This window comes from Megalobrama amblycephala, linkage group LG14 (assembly GCF_018812025.1).
Source record: "Megalobrama amblycephala isolate DHTTF-2021 linkage group LG14, ASM1881202v1, whole genome shotgun sequence".
NCBI classification, from domain to species: Eukaryota; Metazoa; Chordata; class Actinopteri; order Cypriniformes; family Xenocyprididae; genus Megalobrama; species Megalobrama amblycephala.
The window spans coordinates 40,918,982-40,939,729 of NC_063057.1; the positions used below are offsets into that span (position 1 = coordinate 40,918,982).

At 36.1% G+C, this 20,748-nt stretch overlaps 2 protein-coding genes across 2 annotated transcripts; both read left to right on the forward strand.

Moving 5' to 3' along the window:
* Positions 1-283: 283 nt before the first annotated feature.
* LOC125245304 (gastrula zinc finger protein XlCGF57.1-like) lies at positions 284-10,125 on the forward strand. The gene is made up of 4 exons (XM_048155834.1): positions 284-467; positions 2,780-2,925; positions 5,945-7,169; positions 9,351-10,125. Exons 3-4 carry the CDS (start codon positions 6,194-6,196, stop codon positions 9,971-9,973), a joined length of 1,599 nt encoding a protein of 532 aa, XP_048011791.1. The 5' UTR covers positions 284-467; positions 2,780-2,925; positions 5,945-6,193; the 3' UTR covers positions 9,974-10,125.
* A 4,019-nt stretch (positions 10,126-14,144) lies between these two features.
* On the forward strand, positions 14,145-20,324 carry LOC125245274 (gastrula zinc finger protein XlCGF8.2DB-like). Its single transcript, XM_048155813.1, has 3 exons — positions 14,145-14,201; positions 14,817-14,955; positions 19,054-20,324. The coding sequence occupies exons 2-3, from the start codon at positions 14,871-14,873 to the stop codon at positions 19,929-19,931; spliced, it is 963 nt and encodes a 320-aa protein (XP_048011770.1). The 5' UTR covers positions 14,145-14,201; positions 14,817-14,870; the 3' UTR covers positions 19,932-20,324.
* Positions 20,325-20,748: the final 424 nt, after the last annotated feature.

A 20,748-nucleotide genomic window follows, 5' to 3' on the forward strand; every position in this document is an offset into this window, starting at 1 on the left:
AATCTCTCTAGATTCACTATATAATATATATATATATATATATATATATATATATATATATAGATAGATATAAACTTGGCCAATTTAACATGGGACTCTATGAGATTTTGCTCTCTTTTGGAGCCTGTCCCTAGCGGCCAGTCGATGAATCGCAGTTTAAGTTACTTCCGTATTGGCTTCACGAGAGAAAGGGGGAGGTTGCCGCTTGGTTGTGCTCCATACTTCAATTCAGTAGGTGGCAGAAAATTCACCTTATAGTTGGTTTGTCAACTGCCATTTAAATAACAGAAGAAGAAGAGCAGAGTGTGCATACTATCCACCCTAAATAGTATTGAATATTACTAATGTCATACATTATTTAGAATGCACATTGAGACGCAGGCCAGGACTTTTATTTTGTCTTCCAGTATGACGTCATACGGCTGCGCGCGCGATCCTGCATATGTTATGATTTCGGGTGAAGAAAGGTTTGTGTTCTTATGCTTTTTACGGTGTTTATACTGATACAAACCGTTCGGGTATGTTTAATGTTTTGCTAACAATGTAAGACTGCTTAATTATTGAATTTAACATTGTAATACTTTATCTAACACAAATGAACATTAATGTTGTCAAGTAAATCGCGTCCTCTTATGTTTAACAGAAAAGGTGCGTCTCATTTCACCCCTATATCGTGAATAAGTTTATCAAAAACACGAGTTAAGTCACTGGCGAGTAGTGATGGAGAAACGGAGCAAAAATGATTCAGTGATTCGATTCGCTTGAATCACCGAGCGCTGGCGTGACGTGATGATCAAAACAGTGTAAATGCAAACATGAATAATTCAGACAAACCAACTGCTAATTTCGTAATGAAAGTGTTGTATTAAATATAATTCAGAAATAATTAAAGACCAAATGTAAATCATATAGAGTTGGTATAATTAGCATTCTGCTGTTCTTTTTTATTTGCAAGTAACTTTTGAGTGTTTTTAGTCTAATCAGGTGATTTAAGTGCATATGGGTCATTCTACAAAAACGTTCACTTTTGGTATAACAAAATGTCTTAAAATGTATTTCTTTTTCTAACATTTAAACGTAGACCACATTATTACACTTTGACTTTATGAATACACATAAATGACAGCTTAATTATTTAAAAAAAAAAAATTATTTAAAGACTGCATGTACCAGTTTTTTTGTCACTGGTGTTACCTTACTTCTCTGGCATTTTTAAACATTTTTATGAAATATTTTGTCTCAATTTTTTCAACACATGCAGTCAGAGTTACATAATAATAATAATGATAATGCAAAAAATAATATTGTGTTTTTTATTTTAATCAGGTTAGTTAAAAGTGTGATTGAATGATGTTAATTCAATTGCGCAACCATGTATTTGCTATAACAATGAAAATATTTGAAAAACCGTTATAAAAAAGTAATGATGCAATCCTTTAAATCTTAATTCTTGAGTGTAGCAGAATTCAATGGATGTAAAATTATTATCATGTCACATGACACATTTTATTTAATGTGACAGACAAAAAACAGTAACACCAGTGACAAAATGTATCACCAGTGATACATAAGACCAAAGATCTTTATTTTTCAACTATAATTAAGTAGATTGGACTAAATTTTTACATTTGGTTTACAATCAAAGACTATCATTGACACTTAGTGAAAGCAGTCAGTAAAAGATCATAAACAACATTTTAAAACTGTCTGTAAAATACGCTGTCTGTAAAGTCGCTGCACTGAATTTAGCCATATACCCTTAATTTAGCCATATCTGACCAAAGGATTAACAATGAGAAAGAAAAGTTATAGTCATGTAATCTTAGTGCTATTTTATGCAAAAGAACTTAATGAATATCTTTAAATAAAGTTTATCTATAAACAGGTAACACCAGTGACGGTAATACCGGTGACATTTTTTATGAAAAATGTATTTTACAAAATGGCTGCTGCAAGGTATCAATCCACATGTTGTCAATCATGATATATTCACTAAATCAAGTAATAAAATCCATTTGTATTCCTGTTTTTTAAAATTCCCTAACAATAAAGTAGGTCACACCAGTGACTTCAACTAAAATCTTCATATGAAATTATGATTTTCTAATTAATATTTCTGATAACTGAAAAGAGACAGTGGACTTTCCATTGGCCTTTCTTCATTGATGTTCAGGAAATAGGAACAAGGAAGTCAAGTCATGTCATCAGTGTGATTTTTTTTATTATTTCAAAATAAGAGATTTTTGTTAAAGGTAACACCAGTGACACAACACCAGGGGAACACTACTTTCATTAAATATTTTATAATATTTATTCAGCATTTGTTTTTTTTTATGTCAATTACATTATATATTTGATAGTTATGTATACATTATTGTAATTAAAATGGTAGAAAAACCTGTTTGTGAGCTGAAAATAAAGCTCTTTCCCTCTGTATATGACTGTGGGGACGAGCACTTCTGTGGCGCTTGGAATTTTTATAATTAATTAAAAAACAAATATTGCCACATTGATGGCTCAAGAAGGTGTAATTGTTCAAATAACATATTGTTTCATATTAAAATATAAAAAAATTGTAATCCTAAAGTGTTTTTCAAGTGTAATATTTCTGAAAAGTCTAGGGACAGAAAAGTGGACGTTTCTGTAGAATGACCCATTAACTCTCACTCTGACTCTCTCACCAGTGCTCTGAACTACTGAACTAGAGCAGATTGAGACACACCCAGAGATTTAGTGTGGATTTATTTTTCTTTCTGTTAATTATTCTCATCTTAAACAGGACAAACACACAGAAAAACTCCTGGTGAAGCGACTGAGATCCACGTGACACTATTATAAAGATGGCGGTTATTAAACAGGAAAGTGAAGACATCAAGATTGAAGAAGTGTTCAGTCTGAAACAAGAAGATACTGAGGAACAAATAGGTTAGTTTCATTCTCAAAGCTGAACTCACTCATTTAATCCTGAAAATGATCAAAAACTTACACATGATTATTTAAAGTAATCCAAAGGATGTGCATACACAAACTTCACCTCAGTAGTCAGAATGTGTAACTCTCATTAGGTGATCTAAAACAGGCAGTGTTTTCACACTGAGTCCTCTTTAAAAGACCTGAACTGAACTGAGACCCCTTGAAGTGTTTGTACTATTGTGTTTTGGCTCCAGTTCAGTGTTTGGCTCTATGGCCTCAAATTTGATACCATTCTTTTCTATTTTATCTGCCTCACTAACCAATATATTTACTTGTGAAGAATATTATTATTATTTAAATGACAATGTGCTATAAATGCTGTTGAATGACCTTAACTTGGAACATGAAATATTGTACAAAAAATACATTTTGTTTCAATACTGCAATCATATTCTTGCACTAAATCACATCCTCCATTGAAATCACATGATTCAAAGAAAAAAATATTAAAATAATTGTTTATTTATTGCAGAAGGTAATGAGAACACCAGCATGGACAAATGCAATGCAAAAAAGATGCAAATGAAATAAACTGCTTTAATATTTTCAGGTACAATAGGTATATTTAACAGCAGTGTTCAAGTAAAACTTGAATAATCAAATCTAAAAATAAAACAGCATAGTCTTCACTGTATGAATAAAATATTTACAGCATGCCGAGGTGGAGTGGATTATGCTGCCCATTGTAAATCAAGAGCATGTTACAGAAAATCAAAACATGCATTTAAAATTGTGGTTACTGTGTTTTTTGTATAAAAATAAAAAATAAATTGATAGCTGTTCCATCTGTAATTGCAGTTCAGTTCCCAATAGCCAATCAGAGATGACCGAGTTCATTGTTCATTGACTGAGGGTATGTTTGCATGACAACGATATGCTTAAAATGGAGAAGTTTTTCCTTTCGAGTTTTCAGCGTACAGACGACACCATTGTCAAAATGATCTACATTCACACAAAATGCCAAAAATTTCCAATAAAATACAATTTTCCATTCTATGGCACTTTTAATTAACAATGGGGGTAGTCTCTGTAAAAAAAGAAGAAAGAAATACCCTAACTTTGAATAAAAGGTGATTAAATAGTGTAAATAGTACATAGATTGGTCTAATCAAACATGGAGTTTGATTGGTTTACCCATTAAAGGATTAGTTCATGTTAAAATAAAATTTTCCTGATAATTTACTCACCTCCATGTCATCCAAGATGTTCATGTCCTTCTTTCTTCTGTCGAAAAGAAATTTAGGTTTTTGATGAAAACATTCCAGGATTTTTCTCCTTATAGTGGACTTCAATGGCCTTGTATTCTTCAAAAAGCTTACGCTCTATGTCCTACGCCTTCCCTATTCTACTTAAGGAAAAAAACGGAACTGGCACCGCGTTCGTTCCATAAGTTGAATAGGGAAAGGCGTAGGACATACAGCGTAAGCTTTTTGAAGAATACGGAAAGCGGAAGCACGTGCAAGGTGATCATTTGTGTTTATAAAGCATATACAGTTATATTTTTTTCAAAAATGCTAGATAAGACCCTTATTCCTCGTCTGGTATCGTTTAAAGCCCTTTGAAGCTGCACTGAAACTAATTTTGACCTTCAACCGTTTGGAGGCCATTGAAGTTCACTATAAGAAGAATAATCCTGGAATTTTTTCATTAAAAACCTTAATTCTTTTTGACTGAAGAAAGAAAGACATGAACATCTTGAATGACATGGGGGTGAGTAAATTATCAGAAAATTTTATTTAAAAGTGAACTAATCCTTTAATGTTAATTAATGCATTAACTATCAAACATGTATTTAAGGCTGCTGTTATTAATGCGTAAATCCATATGACTCCAGTCATAGTTAAGGATAGCTCTTTGTTGTTTCATGATTCGATATTGTGAAGGCTTCTCAGATTACATGTAACACCTCCTATAGTAGCTTAGTGGGTATAGGATCTAGAGCCGCATTTACACTGCAAGTCTTGTTGGCCAATTCCGATTTTTTTACTATATATCCTATATTTTTTTGATGACCTGCTTACATCATTTTAAAAAGTGACCTGTATCCAATATCAGTATTTACATTACACTTAGCGAGGGAAAATCAATTTTAATAGTACATTGAGTTTAATTTATTGACATGGAATTCATAGAAGCATTTTAATGCAATAGTTTATCATTACATCAAAATAATAATATAGTACACATTTTTTCACACAGTGAATATGTACACGGATGCATGCAAGAAGAATACCACTTACCACCTAGAAAAATACCTAGTCCGGTGGTAGAACTTTTGTTAAGCATGTCAGAGGTTCTGGGTTCAAATCCTCCCTCGTATAGGTTTTTTACTCCTTAAAATCAAATGCATTCATTAATGATTCTATATCAAGGGCAAGGACATGTTGTATTTTATTTTGTGGTTTCACTGGAATGAATAAGGATAGTCTTCACAACTAGACTAAAGCGCGCGTCTGTGCATGAGCTGCCATCACTGACAACAGAGGCAACAAGCACACAAGCAACACATTTCAGTGCCAGATTGCCCTTTATTTAACACAAACGAACAAAAATAATACTTTTCTAGTCAGTTAGATGTTTCATTTGTTATAGATATATCTGTACCACAAGATATTTAAAAAAAAGTCACTTTTTCAATGATGTATGACTTGGCATTGACAGGGAAATATTGGATCTGTCTGCTTACATGGCAGGTGCTAATGCATGTATCCGATTCATACCAGATTTATTTCCACAAATGAATGAGACCTGAAACCTGATCAGAGAATATTGGAATTCTTGCGCTTTTTTCCTCCTTACATGTTTGTGGTGTCATATCCAATCTGTGCCACATGGGAGGAAAAAATGGGTGAACCATGAAACATGCAGTGTAACTGCGGCCTTGTGTGTTGGTTTTGATGCTTTACATGTATAAATGTTTTGATGTCTGATGCTTTGTGCCATTACAGTGTGGTTAACTTCTCTTTTTTAGACCTGATGGCACTGAAAGAGGAGACTGGAGAAAAATCTTCTCAGTTGCTCACAGACTGAAAAGACTTCCTCACAAAAAAGAGCTCAAAAGACTGGGTCTAGGAGTCACTTCAACTGCCAACAGTGTGGAAAGAGTTTCAATAAAAAAGGAAACCTTAACGTCCACATAAGAGTTCACACTGGAGAGAAGCCTTACACCTGCCAACAGTGTGGAAAGAGTTTCAATAGGAAAGGAAGCTTTAACAGGCACATGAAAATACACACTGGACAGAAGCCTTACAATTGCCCTCAGTGTGGAAAGAGTTTCAGTCAAAAAGGACACTTTAATATCCACTTGAAAACTCACTCTAGAAAAAAATCGTCGAGTTGTGCACAGACTGAAAATACTTCCTCACAAAAAGGAGCTCAAAAGACTGGGTCTAGGAGTCACTTCACCTGCCAACAGTGTGGAAAGAGTTTCAGTAAAAAAGGAAACCTTAACGACCACATAAGAGTTCACACTGGAGAGAAGCCTCACACCTGCCGACAGTGTGGAAAGAGTTTCAGTAGGAGAGGAAGCTTTAACACGCACATAAAAATTCACGCCAAACAGAAGCCTTACACATGCCCTCAGTGTGGAAAGAGTTTCCGTCAAAAAGAACACCTTAAAATCCACTTCAGAATTCACTCTGGAGAGAAACCCTACTCCTGCAAACAATGTGGAAAAAGTTTTATCCAAAGAGTACTCCTTCAAGGGCACTTGAGAACTCACACTGGAGAGAAGCCTTATACACACCCTCAGCGTGGAAAGGCTATTGTTCAAGACGGGAAATTAAAAGTCCACAAGAGAGTTCACACTGGAGAGAGCCCTTTCATCTGCCAGCAGTGTGGAAAAAGATTTGCTCAAAGAACAAGCCTGAACAGGCACATGAGAATTCACACCGGAGAGAAGCCTTACAAGTGCACTCAGTGTGAAAAGAGTTTCAGTCAGAAAGGACACCTTATACTCCACTTGAGAATTCACACCGGAGAGAGACCCTATAAGTGCGTTCAATGTGGAAAGAGATTCAGTCAAATAGGACACTTTAAATACCACATGAGAATTCACACTGGAGAAAAGCCCTTTAGCTGTAAACAGTGTGGAAAAAGTTTCAGCCATCAAGGAACCCTTAACAGGCACATGAGTGTCCACACTGGAGAGAAGCCTTACACCTGCCAACAGTGTGGAAAGAGTTTCAATAGGAAAGAAAGCTTTGACAGACACATACAAATTCACACCGAACAGAAGCCTTACAATTGCCAACAGTGTGGAAAGAGTTTCAGTCAAAAGGAATACCTTAAAGTCCACTTGAGAATTCACTCTGGAGTGAAACCCTTTAGCTGCAAACAATGTGGAAAAAGTTTCATCCATAAAGCAGCCCTTCACAGGCACATGAGAGTCCACACTGGAGAGAAGCCATTTAAATGTTGTCACTGTGAAAAGACTTTCAGAAGTAAAGTAACCCTTAAGTACCACGTGAAGATTCATGTATGAAAGAGCTCTTATGTCATCAGTGTGGAATGAGTTTCACTGACAGAATTCACCTTATGAATAATGTAATAACTCACACCAGAAAGAAGACTTTCATGTGCCATTATTGTGGAAAAACTTGCAGAAATAAAGGAACTTTGAGCTTCACAGAAGCATCCTGCTAGACTCAGGCAGAGTTCTTTTTCATTCTTTATTAGGGGTTAAAAGTTCAAAATACCTTTGCTGCAATCTTGGTGAATATCCCCAGTGCCATCAGGAGCAAAGTCTGAGCTTTTAAATTCTTTCAATTTTACTATGGGATTCAAACAATACATGCGGTTTTGTCTCTCTTTAATGTGGTGTGAGAGATCACTGTAGCACCTCAGGTCAAGCAGGACGAGAACCTATTGTCTCTTCCTCTCTGCTATTACAGCATGAAATAAACATGGATGAACATCAGAAAGTATGTAGAAAGATACAGTACAACATACTGAAATGAATCCATCTCTAATATAATCACTTAATCAGAGTTTCTAACATAAGTTTAATTTTTTTTTAACAAATTCATTGAAAATACACTTTCAAAAGCTGAAGAGATTTCCTTGTTTTATTAAAGTTTAACTCAATATTTTTACTAATTGCTAGTTGAGTAATCGACAATTAGTCGATTAATCGTTCCAGTAATCACTAGATAATCAAAATAATAATTTGTTACTGCCTTAAAGTGTTTAATTTACTCTAAAGGCCCCGATATACTTCAAGCGAAATCAAGTGAACTGATGTGATGTTAGTTAGAACAAAATCAAGCCGAAACAGAGTTCGTTTGGAGTTCATTTTGGGAGTTCAAAACAGCTTGTCAAAGCGAACTTTCAGTAAAAGTTTGCTCTGGCTGATAAACACCTTCGTTATACCATTGGTCCGTGGCGATTACACAACAGGTAGGTGTGTGCGGAAGCTCCGCCTTCTTTCACATGGAAATTCATTTGGCCTGTTTAGTTGGTCGAGGTCACATTACAAAATAAGACAATAAAAAAGAGGGTTAAATTACTTCTAATAATAAGCAAAAAAATAAGGTGGCACTCTGCTCTGGTCCAGGTTATGTTTTTCATGAACGGCGTGCATGATGTAGCAGTGTAGCTGCACAGCCCCCTCTGTTGGTGAATATAATCACTACACAATTGCTCTGGCGTCTATGTTTATTGAAAATAAAAATGAAAAATTAATAAAAATTTCCTGATAATTTACTCACCCCCATGTCATCCAAGATGTCCATGTCCTCCTTTCTTTAGTCGTAAAGAAATTAAGGTTTTTGATGAAAACATTTTTCTCCTTATAGTGGACTTCAATGGTCTCCAAATGGTTGAAGGTCAAAATACAGTTTCAGTGCAGCTTCAGACAATACCAGACGAGGAATAAGGGTCTCATCTAGAGAAAGATTGGTCCTTTTTAAAAGGAAAAAAAAAAATGAAAATGTATATGCTTTACACAAATGATCACATCACAAGTGCTTCAACCAGAACGCGATTCCATATTCTTCAAAAAGCTTATGCTAAATGTCCTACACCTTCCCTATGTAACTGGCTCCGCGTTCCTTCTGAAAGTAGAATAGGGAAGGTGTAGGACATTTAACGTAAGCTTTTTTAAGAATACGGAATCGCGTTCTGGTTGAACTTGTTCATATAGAATATCAGTATTATATAACACTAAGGTTTTTATGGTTGTGATTTCATGCAGTGGTAATGTCTACACATAATACGATCACTTAATGTTTACCTATGGATGCCATTTTTACTTACCTCATGATATTCCACTCATGTCAACACTAGTAGTAGTATTATGACACATAGATGATAATGAAATATAAAAAGAGAGAGCCCTTTCATCTGCCAGCAGTGTGGAAAAAGATTTGCTCAAAGAACAAGCCTGAACAGGCACATGAGAATTCACACCGGAGAGAAGCCTTACAAGTGCACTCAGTGTGAAAAGAGTTTCAGTCAGAAAGGACACCTTATACTCCACTTGAGAATTCACACCGGAGAGAGACCCTATAAGTGCGTTCAATGTGGAAAGAGATTCAGTCAAATAGGACACTTTAAATACCACATGAGAATTCATACTGGAGAAAAGCCCTTTAGCTGTAAACAGTGTGGAAAAAGTTTCAGCCATCAAGGAACCCTTAACAGGCACATGAGTGTCCACACTGGAGAGAAGCCTTACACCTGCCAACAGTGTGGAAAGAGTTTCAATAGGAAAGAAAGCTTTGACAGACACATACAAATTCACACCGAACAGAAGCCTTACAATTGCCAACAGTGTGGAAAGAGTTTCAGTCAAAAGGAATACCTTAAAGTCCACTTGAGAATTCACTCTGGAGTGAAACCCTTTAGCTGCAAACAATGTGGAAAAAGTTTCATCCATAAAGCAGCCCTTCACAGGCACATGAGAGTCCACACTGGAGAGAAGCCATTTAAATGTTGTCACTGTGAAAAGACTTTCAGAAGTAAAGTAACCCTTAAGTACCACGTGAAGATTCATGTATGAAAGAGCTCTTATGTCATCAGTGTGGAATGAGTTTCACTGACAGAATTCACCTTATGAATAATGTAATAACTCACTCCAGAAAGAAGGCTTTCATGTGCCATTATTGTGGAAAAACTTGCAGAAATAAAGGAACCTTGAGCTTCACAGAAGCATCCTGATAGACTCAGGCAGAGTTCTTTTTCATTCTTTATTAGGGGTTAAAAGTTCAAAATACCTTTGCTGGCAATCTTGGTGAATATCCCCAGTGCCATCAGGAGCAAAGTCTGAGCTTTTAAATTCTTTCAATTTTACTATGGGATTCAAACAATACATGCGGTTTTGTCTCTCTTTAATGTGGTGTGACAGATCACTGTAGCACCTCAGGTCAAGCGGGACGAGAACCTATTGTCTCTTCCTCTCTGCTATTACAGCATGAAATAAACATGGATGAACATCAGAAAGTATACATACTTTACATAAAGATACAGTACGACATACTGAAATGAATCCATCTCTAATATAATCACTTAATCAGAGTTTCTAACATAAGTTTAACATTTTTTTAACAAATTCATTGAAAATACACTTTCAAAAGCTGAAGAGATTTCCTTGTTTTATTAAAGTTTAACTCAATATTTTTACTAATTGCTAGTTGAGTAATCGACAATTAGTCGATTAATCGTTCCAGTAATCACTAGATAATCAAAATAATAATTTGTTGCAGCCCTAAAGTGTGTTTAATTTACTCTAAAGGCCCCGATATACTTCAAGCGAAATCAAGTGAACTGATGTGATGTTAGTTAGAACAAAATCAAGCCGAAACAGAGTTCATTTGGAGTTCATTTTGGGAGTTCAAAACAGCTTGTCAAAGCGAACTTTCAGTAAAAGTTTGCTCTGGCTGATAAACACCTTCGTTATACCATTGGTCCGTGGCGATTATGTAACAGGTAGGTGTGTGCGGAAGCTCCGCCTTCTTTCACATGGAAATCTTTTCTGGTTCATTTGGCCTGTTTAGTTGGTCGAGGTCACATTACAAAATAAGACAATAAAAAAGAGGGTTAAATTACTACTAATAATAAGCAAAAAAAATAAGGTGGCGCTCTGGTCCAGGTTACGTTCTTCATGAACAGTGTGCGTGATGTAGCAGTGTAGCTGCACAGCCCACTCTGTTGGTGAATATAATCACTACACGATTGCTCTGGCGTCTATGTTTATTGAGGGTAAAAATGAAAAATTAATAAAAATTTCCTGATAATTTACTCACCCCCATGTCATCCAAGATGTCCATGTCCTTCTTTCTTTAGTCATAAAGAAATGAAGGTTTTTGATGAAAACATTCCAGGATTTTTCTCCTTTATAGTGGACTTCAATGGCTTCCAAATGGTTGAAGGTCAAAATTACAGTTTCAGTGCAGCTTCAAACAATACCAGGCGAGGAATAAGGGTCTCATCTAGAGAAAGATTGGTCCTTTTTAAAAGAAAAAAAAAATGAAAATGTATATGCTTTACACAAATGATCACATCAACAAGTGCTTCAACCAGAACGCGATTCCATATTCTTCAAAAAGCTTATGCTAAATGTCCTACACCTTCCCTATGTAACTGGCTCCGCGTTCCTTCTGAAAGTAGAATAGGGAAGGTGTAGGACATTTAACGTAAGCTTTTTTAAGAATACGGAATCACGTTCTGGTTGAACTTGTTCATATAGAATATCAGTATTATATAACACTAAGGTTTTTATGGTTGTGATTTCATGCAGTGGTATGTCTACACATAATACAATCACTTAATGTTTACCTATGGATGCCATTTTTACTTAACTCATGATATTCCACTCATTTCAACACTAGTAGTAGTATTATGACACATGGATGATAATGAAATATAAAACATAAACATAAATTTTAATGATGTCATCGGAAAGTATACTTTTAAGACAAAATATGGATAGTTCTTAAAAGAGCTATTGGGTTTTTGGATCTGCAAAGATCTTTGGTGTACTCTATGTACTCGGCTGCCATGGCACTGGACCCTCCTGTTTAAAGAAAGCACACAGTACCTCGGATGGCTGCACAGGAAGTTGTTCAACATGCACTGAAACCTCTGGACTTGTTGCGATGACATGGCAGAGAGGATGCCAAAGGCTCACTCAACTATCAACCTAGCCTGGCTGAGATAATAATTGAACACCCATCTCTCTGGTGGGATGTGATGTCCAGGGTATGGCCGCAAGAGGTTTGTCATCATCCCTCACAAACACAGAGGGGAGAAGCCCCCATTGCTCTGTTCCTGGGACAGCAGCATCTGGTGGTAAATCAAGCTTTCCATCTCTGAGCACTTTTCCAAATGCTGAATACCAGAGGTTCCCACTGTCACTGATGTTGCTATAGCCCCCAACATCCACAACCCTAAACAGACAGTTGGCATCGACAACAGTCAGGAGAACCAGTCAGTAGATGGATTTGTAGTTAAAGATCCTTGTTTCCCATCAATGCCACCAAGACAATTGGGAAAATTCCAGCACACATGGAACTGGTCAATGATGGCCCTCCAGTCCTCCATGTTGGGAACTGGTTCCTAAGTGGTTGGGGTGGTTGCTTCACCCACTCTCCTCAATAGGCTGCACAATTTGATCAATCATTCATGGGTCTGTAAAAAAATGGTGTGGGACGAGTTATGCACCAAATTTTTGTGTGGAAGAAGAATAAGTGTCATTTTATGGAGGACAGCTTCCAGAACCTAGGAGAGTTCAATGCAAGCTACACACAAAAGCTTCTCCTGAGAGATGAAGCCGTTCGCAATTTGTTGCGATAATCTATTGTTTATGGATCACAACTTCACTCTGAAACGTCCCGTGAAATCTGATTATTCGGTGGAAATAATCAGGATAGGATTCAGGAAGAAATCATGTTCATGGATGCGATTATTAACGTTACTGTAGTATGAAGCAGAGCAGGACCGAGTGTTTTTGGGAGCTGAACGAGGCCGCTGGAGCGATTGCGCAACACACGCCTCACGAGCAGCGGAACTTTTATTATGACACAGTCGCCGGTGCCGCTTCCGCTTTTCCGGTCATGAGTATGAGGTAACACAGCTGTGTTTATCATATTAGATACATCAAAATGATTTTATAACGTTACTCTGATCGTTCGCTCGGCGGCTGCTGTGAGACACTGTTAAACACTGCTTGTGTTGATAAATGGCATGCAATTCATTTTAAAACATATTGTATGATGGAGAAAATGCTGTATTACTGTTACTAAAAATAAAGCTGCATCTGATTATGCTATGTTAGCTACTTCACAAAATAGTGTTTTTCTCTGAGGCATGGTAAAGCATGGTACTCACAGAAAATCATTCATTTAAACAATAATTCGTTTTCTGTCTATAAATATATCAAAACAGTTGTTCACTTGTCTATTAAAACATGTAAATATTAAAGCGTCTTTGGTGTTTCCATGTTTTCTACAAAATAAAACCAGAAACAGGCGACAGGCGACTCCTCACACGTCCCGGAGCCTTGGTTAAAATTGCAATTTTCTCCCAATTTACAAATAGTTGTAAACATTTGGGATGTTGTAAGTGCTCAAGTGAATAAAATATATAACACTGGCCTAGTGGTTTTTTGGATATTTTACTGCAAAAATGTTATATATTGCACCTTTAATTGTTGTTGACTATAAGGAGGCAGCTATAGTATCATATATTCATTATATTTAATATGTTAGAATTTAATAGTTAAGTCTCTGTTGGTAATTTTAAACTTTAAAATTAAAACAGCAATGATGAAGGTAGCATTTGGGATAGAGTAGGAGTTGATACTTCTTCATTAAAGTTTTTTGTTTTTACCTGAAAAAAGTGTAAGTTTCCCCAAAAAATATTAAGCATCAAAACTGTTTCCAACATTGATAATAACTGAGTATTAAATCATCAAATTAGAATGATTTCTGAAGGATCATGTGACACTGAAGACTGGAGTAATGATGCTGAAAATTCAGCTTTTTGAATTACATTTTAAGGTATATTAAAATGGAAAACCATTATTGTAAATTTTAATAATATTCACAATATTACGTATTTTTGGTAGAATAAATGTAGGTTTTATGAGCATAAGAGGCTTCTTTCAAAGACTTGAAAAACTGTATCGTGCCCATAATTTTGACCGGTATTTACTTTTATTTTGGTGTGTTGATGTGACGTCATAAGGCTGCGCCACGCTCCTGCATTTGTTGTGATTCGGCTGAAGAAAGGTTTGTGTTTTATAGCGTTTCTTGTGTTTATGTCGAAACAAACACTGCAGACTGTTTTATAGCTTTATGAGAGCTATGAAATTAATTGTATATCACTGAATGTTGCGTTGTTCTGCTTAACCATTAACAAACCGTTAAAACGTGAGCAAAGCGCAGTGGTGATGGAGAAACGGAGCTTTTGGAAACTCAATTAAATAATAAATAAACACATGAGTAACAGAAAAGTTGCGACTCATTTCTCTTCCTATTATCGTCAATCTCTTTATAACTAACGAATTTGGTCACTGGCGAGTAGTGATGGAGAAACGGAGCTTTTGAAACTCCGAGTCAGTTGAAATGATTCAGTGATTCGAAACGCTCGATTCAGCGAGTCTAACGAACACAGACGATTAATGAATGCAAACCAACATGCTTTCGTGAAAGTGCAGTCTATTAATTTATATATAAGATAAATTCGATCGTGTCTATGTCTATTTAATTTGTGCTCTTTTATTCATATAGTTCTAGTTTTTAGTTTTTAAATGTCTTTTTGTCTAATGTTTGTCCATTAACTGAACTAGATGTAGTTGGGATTTATTTATTTTTCTTTCTATTAATTATTCTCATCTTAAACAGGACAAACACACAGAAAAACTCCTGGTGAAGCGACTGAGATCCACGTGCGTAAAGATGCCTTTTATTAAAGAGGAGAGTGAAGACATGAAGATTGAAGAAACATTCAGAGTCAAACAAGAAGATAATGAGGAACAAACAGGTTAGTTTTATTCTCATGTTGGGCTGAACACAGCGCTACCTAGTGTTCCAGTGATATAAGGATTTTTACAAAAATGCTTATAAATTTGGATTTCCATATGTCTTTTAATTCTTTGGATTGAACCAATTCTGCATATGTCTTTTTTTTCTTTTCTTTTTTTACTTCACATTATTTTGTTTGTCCACCATTTTTTGAAGTGAATGAAAAATGCTTTTTCATTATTCCTCCTATAAATTTTGTCCAAAATCTGATTAGATGATCATTTGGAATGAGCCGCAGAAAAATGACAGAACAAATTTTTGATTTTTGCTTCTGAGAAATGCCTCACTAATGTTAAGCGTTCCTTACTAGTTAGCTTAGCATTATAATTGGATAACATTTTGTCTACTGTGGCTCTTCAGCTTAACCATAAACTACCATAGCATTAAGTTATCTTAGCTAATCTGGTTAAAATGTTAAGTAATACTTTTATGTGCTTGTTCTCTTTCTTTGACAAGGTACTATCCCTAAAAATTATGCATAAGTTGCTTCCGTTCCAGACATTGTGCCTTTTCAAGGAATATTATAATCTGAATTTAATAAATACAATATGCAGTGCATTTATATACAAATTCTTTATTTTGAGTTGATTCTTACTGTGACTTCTGAACCTCAGCATCAGTGTGAACACATCTTACCTTGTGCGCAATGAAGATTGACGGGCACCTGACTAAGAAATTATGTGTTTAAATCATACACTTTTTCATATTTTGACTTTACCAGTCTTCTTTCCTACGCACCTATCTATCACCTACAGGTGTGCGACGCTAATTATTCATAAATCATACACTGTAAAAAATATGGACGTAGTGTCTGTGACGTCACCCATAGAGTTCTGAACAGCAGTTTTGACGCAACAATGAGGCCGCTGCCATCTTAGCTGCACGTGACCGCACGTCACTCACGGATAACTGAAAATGGGCAAAGTGGCGGGACGTAGTTGGAGCCCATGCGACTTGTTGCTGAAACCGTGCCCGCCCTAGCTATCTATCTTAGATACTATCTAAAATATTAATAAAGATAACAATATCATTAGAAAGTACTAAAGGTTTACTGTAAATCTACGGTGATTTTTAAGATAACGTTATAGATGCTCCAACACCAGTAGGCTAATTAATTTGTGTGGGGTGTGCAAATAACACAAAAAAAAATCAACTTGGACTTCATACCTTTAATGAAATAGAGATCGCGAGATGAATCCAATCCGTTGCACTTGGGTAAAATGTCCATTTCAAAACATAAAACATCGTTTATAATGTAAAACTCTATACGTACATATATAGGTACCAGATATCTGTATAACTCTCAAATGTTCTCTCAAACTAATGAGCCCGTGTCCAAAGTATAATTTTTCAAAATAGTGCAGCAGTTTTAGTTATAATATCCAAGCAGTGCTGTCGGAGTTGTATATCCTCCTGGTATTGTCATTGTAGTAAATCTCAGGAACAAAACTTTTAGCCAATGCCACGACGATCCAACAACGTTCTGTTTATCTTCCTCATGCGAGCACATGTACACAGACTGACAACTGTCTCGAGTATGCAGCAAGCCATACATTGTATAAAATAATCCAGAAAAAAGGCACAAACACGGCTGAGATGCCAAATTCAGCGGCTGGAATTAGCTGAGGTAACATGACGGCTCACAGACAGCAGTGCCTATCCACCTGTCACTCAAGTGACCACGCCCTTAATTATGCAGAACTTTAAGGCTTAATATAATTTAAACGGATGAGTTATAAAAAAATTCACCCCCCTCAGAGTTGTCATGAAGGACAAAATTAGCAGTATAGACCAAACCCACAATATGAACCAGAGTGTAAACATGTTTTTTTCTGCTGTAAACTTGGCTGTTTTAACATGATGGTCAATGAGATTCTGCTCCCTTTTGCAGCCTGTCCCTAGCGGCCAGTCGATGAATCGCAGTTTAAGTTACTTCCGTATTGGCTTCACGAGAAACTGGGGGAGGTTGCCGCTTGGTTTAAATCCTGTGTACTACAACTTTATAAAATTGTGTATAATGTTGTCATTTTTATTCCTTTAAGCATTGTACTGCTGGGTAAGCAATGTATTCGTCTTTATTCCTATTGTATCAGAAATAAATGTTTTTATTCATTCTGCGTTCGTTCTCATCTGAACTTCTGTTCATTTTGAGTTTATTCATATCTATACTTCAAAATAAGGCTGCAACTAACAATTATTTTGATAATCGATTAGTTGGCCGATTTTTTTTCCCCGTTTATTTTGATAAAAATCCTAATTTTATTTATTTATTACAAAAAACACTATTGCACGTCTTGCCTAATGTACTTCAAACAAATGTGCCAATTGAATGCTATGAACATACAGTGCTAAATTTATTAGATTTATTATATTATAAATATATTTTTTTGTTATAATATATTTTTAGGAATCTATCAAACTTCTTTAAAACTAAAAAAGTTATTGCCATTTATTTGGCAAATAACAAACTAAAACAACTAAATAGTCATTATTCAGACATAATATACAAAAAAAAAACTGAACTCTCTAATGTTATTGACTGTAATTGGGCATCTGAAAAAACAAAACACCTATAAAGTGCTCTACTTTTTTCCTGCCTTTCTTGTAAAACAGTACAATGGAATTCATGAATGTTAACAATAATTATATTGTAGCTTTAGAAATGCTGCTGTGACTAAATAACACATACTGGTGGATTAACCATTACTGAAACATGAAAAATTATTTTAGTAATCACTAATACTGATGGTTTAGGACAGCTGTGGCACAAACCTTACACTGGGTGGCAGTACTACTCTCATAAAATACTTGAATGACACGTTTACTTTTGTAAATCTACATTTAACTTTTAGCAACATGAAATATTTCAGCAAAATGAATATTTTTGCACTGAATATCCTTCTCTACCACGTTCTGTCTGACGCAGGTGTGCGCGTCGTTTAATGCAGACTGTCAGGACAAGCCTTTATGCAAAATGGAAATTTACAGATAAGGATATAGCCATAGAATGAACGTTTTGTGCCGAGTACGCACATGCATCATTAACTTGAAGCTTTAAAGGGGCTCTATGTAGGGATGACACCCAGTGGTCGAAATAGGTACTGCAGTCCAAATTCACAATTTTGTTTGCCTCGCCCTCTCGTTCAAAGACGCGGGTGGCCAGCTTGAGGACACGCAACAAGATGGAGCGCAATTGACAGACAATTTATCTGAGTTTTAATATTCTGTCGTTCATAGTGATTTTTAGATGGATGCAGAGGTTTTTTAGGTCAGGTGGAATCTGCGATCAGCACAAGGTTTCGTACAGACCAAAACAAAGACAGACATTCCGACACGGAGCGCACATTTCAAAGAAGAATATCTGGCTGTAGCATTGTTTTTCTGAGAAACAAGTAGGTGAACTTAGCATGTTTCCTAAATATCTGCAAACATATTTGGGTATTTTTATGCTTTATTAAAGTAGAAATCTTACATAGAGCCCCTTTAAGTAAAGAATTCTCATGTTTTGGGCGGCTTTAATCACGTACCTTTCCTGCAGCAGCTCACTCTGTTTCCTCCACTACTTTCAATTTGCATTTAGATGCATTTTTGTCTATAGAAATGCATTATCCAGTGCTGTAATTTGACGAGTCTGGCAGAAGTTTTCTGTGCACGGTAGGCAGACCCGACTAATCGATAATGAGAATCGTTGTCGATTTTCATTAACGATTATTATTGATTTTATCGAATAGTTGTTGCAGCCCTACTTCAAAACCAGCTGTTTTTGCTCTTCCTGCTCCACATTGCACTACCAGCTATATTTTGAGTCATCAAGAGAGAGATACATGTGTGAATGACTTCAGTTTCTTCTAGTTAAGCAGCAGATTTCAAAAAACAGCAATGTTACTCCCTAGGTGAGAATTACAGTAAATATGAGTTTAGTTCCAACCCTGATTAAACTTACTGTTCTAAATTAATGCGCTGCTACACTGTACTAGAAAGTGGTGAGTATGAATGTATTTGTCATTTTGTGCCATTAAACTGGGCTTAAACTTATATTTATCTGTTTTTACTTTAGACCAAATGCCGCTGAACGAGGAGATTCAAGATCTGAATGATGTAAAGGAAGAGAAACATGATTTCATAACTGGGGAAAATGATCTTAGCTGCTCACAGACTGAAAAGACTTCCTCACGAAAAAGAGCTCGAAAGACAGGGGATAGACGTTATTTCACCTGCTTTCAATGTGGAAAGCGTTTCAGACAACGTGAAAACCTTAAAGCTCACATGAAAGTTCACAAAGGAGAGAGTCCTTACACCTGCCAACAGTGTGGAAGAGGTTTCACTGGAAAGGGAAGCCTTAAAGCTCACATGAGAGTTCACACTGGAGAGAAGCCTTTCACCTGCGAACAGTGTGGAAAGAGTTTTGCACATCTAGGTACGCTTAGTTACCACAAAAGACTTCACACTGGAGAATCTCCTTTCACATGTGATCGGTGTGGAAAGAGGTTCAGACGTAAATTAAACCTCAGGGGCCACATGAGGCTTCACTCAAAAGATAACTGTTTTATGTGTCATCAGTGTGGAATGAGTTTCACAGACAGCGATCACCTTATGAAACATGTAATAACTCACATTGGAGAGAAGCGTTTCATTTGCCCTCACTGTGGAAGGACTTGCTCGAGCAAATCAAACCTTGAGGTTCACGTGAGACTTCACACTGGAGAGAAGCCTTTCACCTGCCAACAGTGTGGAAAAGGTTTCAATGAAAAAGGAAACCTTCAAGTCCACATGAGGCTTCACACCGGAGAGAAACCTTTCATTTGTCTTCAGTGTGAGATGAGTTTCACATATCGAAGAGACCTGAAAATTCATTTGAAAGCTCATTCTGGAAATAACAGTGTTGTTATTGGTCTACCGGTTACTGCACGTAGAAACAAAAAGCCCATTATGTGAATCTCTGCTCTGGAGGCTTCTTGAAGCTCAGCAATTGCTCACATTGTAAGGACCGTAATGATGGCGTCGATTTTTCAATGTCAGTTTGAGCGCAAGACCTGATGATTTAACGTTGGAAGAACTAGTTATTCAACCAAAACCTCCATCACAAGGACGAAATTGAGCAGGACGTTTCTCAGTGATACGCTACTTAGTTTGATGTACATTATTAGATGTTGCAACTGTGATTTCTTCTACATCAGCAACAAGTCCATCAACAAACCCATGTGTATATTTCTAATTTATTGAGGTGCACATGTGTGAACTATATCATTAACTGTATCAATAACGGTGCATATGTTAGCCGAGCGCTAACATGAATGACTGATGTAACATTAAAGTTTGTAAAACAAATCTTGCTCCATCCTTTATCATTACATAGTAAGAAAGACAGACAGTCTGCATTAATGGAGCCATTTTTGAGTAGTAGTGGCCAACAGCTGATTAGCAGAACTGTTTCCGTAATACAGTAATAACATGATTTAATTATGAATTAGGCAAATGCATTACTTTGTGTTGTGGCAGGTCACAAAAGGGGGATTTGAATTCCTAACACCTCGTTTAAGCTGTTCTGAGTCGGTTCTTACTTTTAGAAGACAATAAATGTATTTATTATGCACTATGATCTTTAAAACTTTGCAGACCTTTTACATTCACAAACAACTATATTACACTGCATTAAATATATGGCAGCGGCTATTTACACTAAGTGAAAATAGCAATAGATTCTATTTACACCATGTAAAAGTAAATAGATGCTATCTATATATTAACAGAA

Bases quoted from the DNA above. Each gene is read 5' to 3' on its own strand.
- LOC125245274 (XM_048155813.1), top strand. From the start codon at position 14,871: ATGCCTTTTATTAAAGAGGAGAGTGAAGACATGAAGATTGAAGAAACA. The intron at 14,956-19,053 runs GTTAGTTTTATT...TTTTTACTTTAG, and splicing joins AGATAATGAGGAACAAACAG to ACCAAATGCCGCTGAACGAG.
- LOC125245304 (XM_048155834.1), top strand. From the start codon at position 6,194: ATGAAAATACACACTGGACAGAAGCCTTACAATTGCCCTCAGTGTGGA. The intron at 7,170-9,350 runs AAAGCTTTGACA...TTGCTCAAAGAA, and splicing joins AAAGAGTTTCAATAGGAAAG to CAAGCCTGAACAGGCACATG.